Source organism: Myotis brandtii, unplaced genomic scaffold (genome assembly GCF_000412655.1).
Source record: "Myotis brandtii unplaced genomic scaffold, ASM41265v1 scaffold27, whole genome shotgun sequence".
In the NCBI taxonomy this organism is placed as follows: domain Eukaryota; kingdom Metazoa; phylum Chordata; class Mammalia; order Chiroptera; family Vespertilionidae; genus Myotis; species Myotis brandtii.
Window position 1 is genome coordinate 324704 of NW_005360272.1, and position 5771 is coordinate 330474.

Sequence of the window (5771 nt, forward strand, 5' to 3'; positions counted from 1 at the left end):
GGCTGGGGGACCCCCCTCCCCCCGCCCCCCGAGTGCACAAATTTTTGTGCACCGGGCCTCTAGTATATATATAAAAGAAAGATGGAGCAAAGCCCCAGCTGACCCATGATGGCCATACAGTCTAAGCAAAAAATAAACTTTTGCCATAAGACACTGAGATTTGGGGTCCTTTCTATGCTAATACAAGAAAGAATAGGCAGAATTCAAAAGATGCCATGTTTACATTTCCATCCACTGATTATTCATTTAAATACTAATCTAAGAACTGCTCTGAAGAGATTTTGCAGGTGTAATTAAAACCCCGAGTCGGCTGACCTTAAAATTCAGAGACTATCCAGGCAGTGCTGACCCGAACAGGTAATCCCTCTTTAACAGCAGAAAGTTTCTCAGGCTGGTGGCAGAAGAGGAATTAGAGAAATTTGAAGAATAAGAAGAACTCAACATGCCATCACTGAATTAAAAAGGGATGGGTCACATAAGAAATGTGGGTGACATTATAAGCAGAGAGCAGTCCTTAGCTGAAAGCCAGAAAGAAAATGGGAACCTCAGACCTAAAACCACCAGGCAGTGGATTCTGCCAACAACCTGAAGGAACTTGAAGCAGATTGTTCCCCAGAGCCTCCAAATAAGAGCCCAGCCAAGCCTGCCTGGACTTCTGACCTACAGAACTATGAGTTCATAAGTGAGTATTGTGTTAAATTGCTAAATGTATGGTAATTTGTTTTGTGGTCATAGAAGATTAATACATAACGCTTATACTAGTATATGAGAAACCTGGCCCTAATTTCGTACCCTAGCTATCCATGCTACTATAGTGAATAAAATGTCAATTCACTTAATATTATTCCTAAATGCAAGAGAGATTTTAATCATGATGCATTTTCATCATCGAAGGTTTACATCAAAATTGCCTGATGCAGTGACAGTGACTGTTAAATAAATCTGAATGCCCTCCCATCTTGAGATCCTTTATTATTTATTAGGCTCACATATAGGGCACTTCATAAGTATATGTAGTATTGCATAGGCCCACTCAGAGCTGCAGTAAGAGTTTCTCAAGGATCTATGACTTGCTCTTTCCTATATTCTGCTAAAAGATCTGACTAGATCCTAAACACACACTAGGCACTCAAAGAAAGAACCTGTCCGACTGATATAAGTATTTATTATATTGTATTAACTTTGGTTATCCTCAAATGAGCAAAAGGTTATGAAGTATACAAAAGGAACATAGTAAAAGGATGAGGCCACCAAGGCAAAAGGAGCCTTACCTTTACATCTGGCACCTGGGCACCAAGGCTGCTGAGTCCCACGATGGAGTAGAAAGCAGATTCTAAACTTGTGAAAGGGTGGTCCAGCGAAGCTTTCAGTCTTTCCACATCATGCTTGGTGAGGTAGTGAGTGGGCGTCAGAGCCTGGGCATTGGCTATGATTGTCAGGGCCAACAGGAAGACAGTGCTTGAACCTTGAGGAAAAATGACTATTAAACACACTCCATACTATTCCAAAGTCTATACAGAGTTTCAAAGATGATGCCCACCAAGGTCTAAAAACCAAATCATGTAAGGAAGGGTGAGGGAACTGGAAGGTTTAAACTGGAGAGAAGCTTTGGGGAAGTGGTAGGCACTTTCTTCAACTATCTGGACAGTCCTCCCAGCAGCCTCCATGTGGCTAAAGCACGGGACTCATCACACTATTCCCATTTCAAGTACACTAGCAACTCCTGCGCCTCTCAGGACAGACACAATCCTGAATCTTCATCATGGCATTGCCTACCTCTCAACCAGATCTCTTCCCTCACTTCCTTCTATGACTCTCTAGCCTTCTCTCTGCTTCTCTAAGGTGCCATGTTTTTCTCCACCCAGCATTTTTTCATGCTTTCCAAACCTACTTACACTTTGCTTAATTTTTACGTTTAGATTCCAGTTCAAGTATCTTTTCCTGGAGAGAGACCAAGATGGCGGCATAGGTAAACACCGGAGATTGCTGCCGCAAACAACCACTTCAAAAATACAACTAAAAGACGGAACGGACATCACCCAGAACCACAGGAAGGCTGGCTGAGGAGAGACTCTTCAACTAGAAGGAAAAATAACAGCACACCGAGGCTCAGAGGAGGCGCAGTGTGGAAAATACTCAGGTGCGGAGGTGCGCGCGCAAAGCGGGCTGGTGGCTGAGAGCGCGGTTGTCGTTTTCGGTCAGGGGGGAGTCTCAGACTCTGAGCTCCAGATACGGGCGAATCGCTGGGGACTCGGACCCAAACGGGAGAAGCGGGAGTGTCTGGCATCAGTTGGAAGGCAGCTTTCCCTCCGAGGTTTGCAGCGGTTCCGGGGGTTCTGAGAAGCAGAGCCTCTGGGAACAGGACTGAGGGCACCATAACGGCTCCCTCCGCCCGCCCTGTTGAGCCCGCCCCGCCCAAGCCCTGCGCAGAGCCATTTGCCGGATCGCCTCAGGCAAAGGCTAGATTAGCACCTCCCCAGAGGACAGAAGTTTTCCGCGGCAGACACAGCTGATTCACACAGCCAGTCGGCCTGGTGGTCAAATCCCTCTAGTATTAACTACAACAATCAAGGCTCAACTACATAAAAAATGCAGAGACAAAAAAACATGACAGAAATGGAGGATATAGAGCTAAAAAACGCAATTTTGAGGGCTTGCAAGTATCTTTTCCTTAAGAAACCTTCCAATAGGTCTCCCTTGGATTAGGTCCCAAGTCAGTACTATGAAGTAGTGAAGAATATGGCCTCTGGAGCCAAGTTTAAATCCTAACTCTGCCATTTATTAGCAATGTGACTGTGGCAATTACAATGAGGCCAGCCTGTGCCTCATTGTAAAAAGGAATTAATAATAGTACCTACTCCTCAATGTTAAGAGCTTTACATGACTGAATATACGAAGATCTTAGAATAGCGGTTGACATTTAACAAGGACTATCTAAATGTTAGCTAAATTGTTATTGTTGCTATATCCACTCATTGCAACCTGTACTTCTATATTTTTCACAACTATAACAGTGTAATGTGTGATGCCTCTGCTAAACTGTAAGCTCCATGAGGACAGACTCTCTTGTTCATCTCAATATTTCCAAGTCTTGCACACTCCCTTGGACAAAGGAATATTGAATTAACATTTGCTAAATAAATGGAAATAAAATTAATCCTCATCTATTATGCCCAGGAAACAGGAAGTCATAGGAGTGGTACAGTCTACTTGTCATTAACACACACACACACACACACACACACACACTTTTGAATAGTCTGTCATGAACTGTCTGCTATCCAAGTAACAGAGATCACAAGGGTAGCATTAATGGTACTAAATTCTTTGTCTACAGTGTCAAACTTAGTTTGAACTAGAACCCTTTAAGAAAGGAATTATTATATCCATTTTACAAATAAAAAAATTGAGGACCAGAGTAGTTTACACATAGTCAATCTTGGACTCAAACCCAAGTCTAACTATAGTGTCCATACTGCACTATGTTTTGGAAAATGTTGTAGAAGAGATGCTTACCTTGGGGCATGAAGGTTAGTTAGTTCTACTTAATTCCTTGTGCGTATTAAGTAATCTAGAGTGTAAAAACTCTTAAAAAAAACAACAAAAACTAGAGCCCAGGTGGCTCAGTGGTTGAGCATCAAGCTATGAATCAGGAGGTCACTGTTCAATTCCTGGTCAGGTCACATGCCTGGGTTTCAGGCTCAATCCCCAGTATGGGGCATGCAGGAGGTAGCCGATTAATGATTCTCTCTCATCATGGATGTTTCCCTCTCTCGCTCTCCCTTACTCCCTAAAATCAATAAAAATATATTTTTTAAAATAAAAATTTTAAAAACTAGAGATATTTATAATGTGGAGTACTCATTAATCAAATATTTACTGAATGCCTACTATGCACCAAACATTGTTTTAGTGTTGAAGATACAGCAGGAAACAGAGCAAACAAAAGCCTCCAACGTCATAGAGCTTACATTCTAACCGGAAAAGAAAAATATCTCACTAAATAATTAAGATGCATTATTTAGCATTTAAAAAGGTGAAACGTGCTATGGAGAAAAATACAACACAGAAGGGACACCTGAGAAGAACTTCAATTTTAAATATGATAGGCAAAGTAAGAAATAAAAAAATGTAGTAGACTTGAAGAAGGAGCAAATCATAAAGGTATTTGGAGGGAAACAAGCCCAAGAAGAAAAGCAAGTTCAAAGACCCTGAATCAGGAGTGTATATGGTATTTTTTTACATTAGCAAGAAGAACAGTATGACTAAAGAGGAGTAAGCAAAGGATGATAAGTAGGGACAAGGTGACAGATAGCAGAAGCCAAATCCAGAGGGTCTTATCAGCCACTGCAGGAGCTATGGCTTTTACTGAGCAAGATGGGAGCCACTGGAAAGTTTTGAGCAAAGGAGTGATTTGACTTATATTTTAACAGAACAATTGTGTTGAGCATAAACAATACTATATTGAGACTATACAGGTCCAGGGACCTAAAGAGGGACACCAGTTAGGAGACTATTGCCATAATCCAAGTAAAAAGATGAGTGACGCAACAGGGTGACAGCAGTAGAGATGGTGAGAAGTGACCTGGCTAAAATTCATAGTTAAAGCCAGAATTGCTAATGGATAGAAAGATATGAGAGAATGAGGAGTCAAGATACTAATGCTAAATGAATCCCCAATGCCTTGTGTACATGCATATCCTCAATATATTAAAATCTAGCAAATGGCTATAATCTATCCAGCATTTTCCCAGCTAGACTGTAAATTCCCCTAACACAGCATCCGTGTCACAGAATCCTAATCTACCCACCTCCCATTAATGATAACAATAACTTTCTTGGCTAAAATTTACACACTTAGCACGGGTCGGGTATGCCCATACGAAGCTAGGTACTTTGTATGCATTGAGTCATTAAATCCTCAACATCCAAGTGCGTGCCCTTTAAAAACCAAGAAATTGAGACTCAGATAGTAATTACCTGCCCTACCACACACAACTACCTGAGAATCAAACGGCAGGCAACCGGTTTGAATCCAAAGTTTGTTTTTAACACCTCTTTTACCTTCTTCTTAAATAATGGAGCAGTAAGCCATTGGCCTTCTCTCTTCCCTCCCGCCTGTCACGTGGAAATAACAATAGTACACATTTCCCAAGCTGCGGTGGGACCTGAGAGTCTATCCTGCAGTGACCAGTCGTTAACTAGCAATGCAGGTAACTTCACTGAGTGCTTACTTAGTGACACACACTGTTCTAAACCATGCACGGAGACCATCTCATTTAATACAGCAATTTAAGAGGCAGACAATGTGTAATCTGTTTTACAGATGAGAAACTGAGGTGCAGAGGGGGGGTTGAGTAAATGGCGGTGGGGTCACATAATAAATGCGTGGCGGCCTGCAAGTCTGCACCCGGAGAACCTGACTTCAGAACTCTCAACTCCCAGAGAGGTGATCTGCTTTGCCCCTTCCACTAAAAAGGAAACTGGGGCCCAATGGATGATTTGGCCAAAGGCTAGCTCTGCGGCCGCCGGACCCGGGAGCCCGCGCGAGTCAAATGAATGAGCGAAGCCGAGACCAGCGGTTAATCACGCCCCTCGGTGCCCGGCTGGTCCTCGGGGGTACCCGTAGCTCGGCACCGCACTCCCCTCCCACCCCAACCCCTCCTCAGGTCCCGTGCATCCCATCCGCTCGCCAGCTCTCCCTCAGACTCTCGACCCCAGAGAGGCGGAGCCCATGCCCCAGTCCCTCTGAGGAAGGGGACCCCGCCTGG

The 5771-nt window shown here is 43.4% G+C and overlaps 1 protein-coding gene across 4 annotated transcripts in view; it reads right to left on the reverse strand.

The window, feature by feature from the left end:
* RPN2 (ribophorin II) overlaps positions 1-5771 on the reverse strand; it is a 63275-nt gene that overhangs the window by 57063 nt on the left and 441 nt on the right. For all 4 annotated transcript variants that reach the window (XM_014541409.1, XM_005868461.2, XM_014541410.1 and 1 more), the window contains exon 2: positions 1272-1465. In XM_014541409.1, the coding sequence (XP_014396895.1) occupies positions 1272-1465 (194 nt within the window). The remainder of the gene's footprint in view (positions 1-1271; positions 1466-5771) is intronic.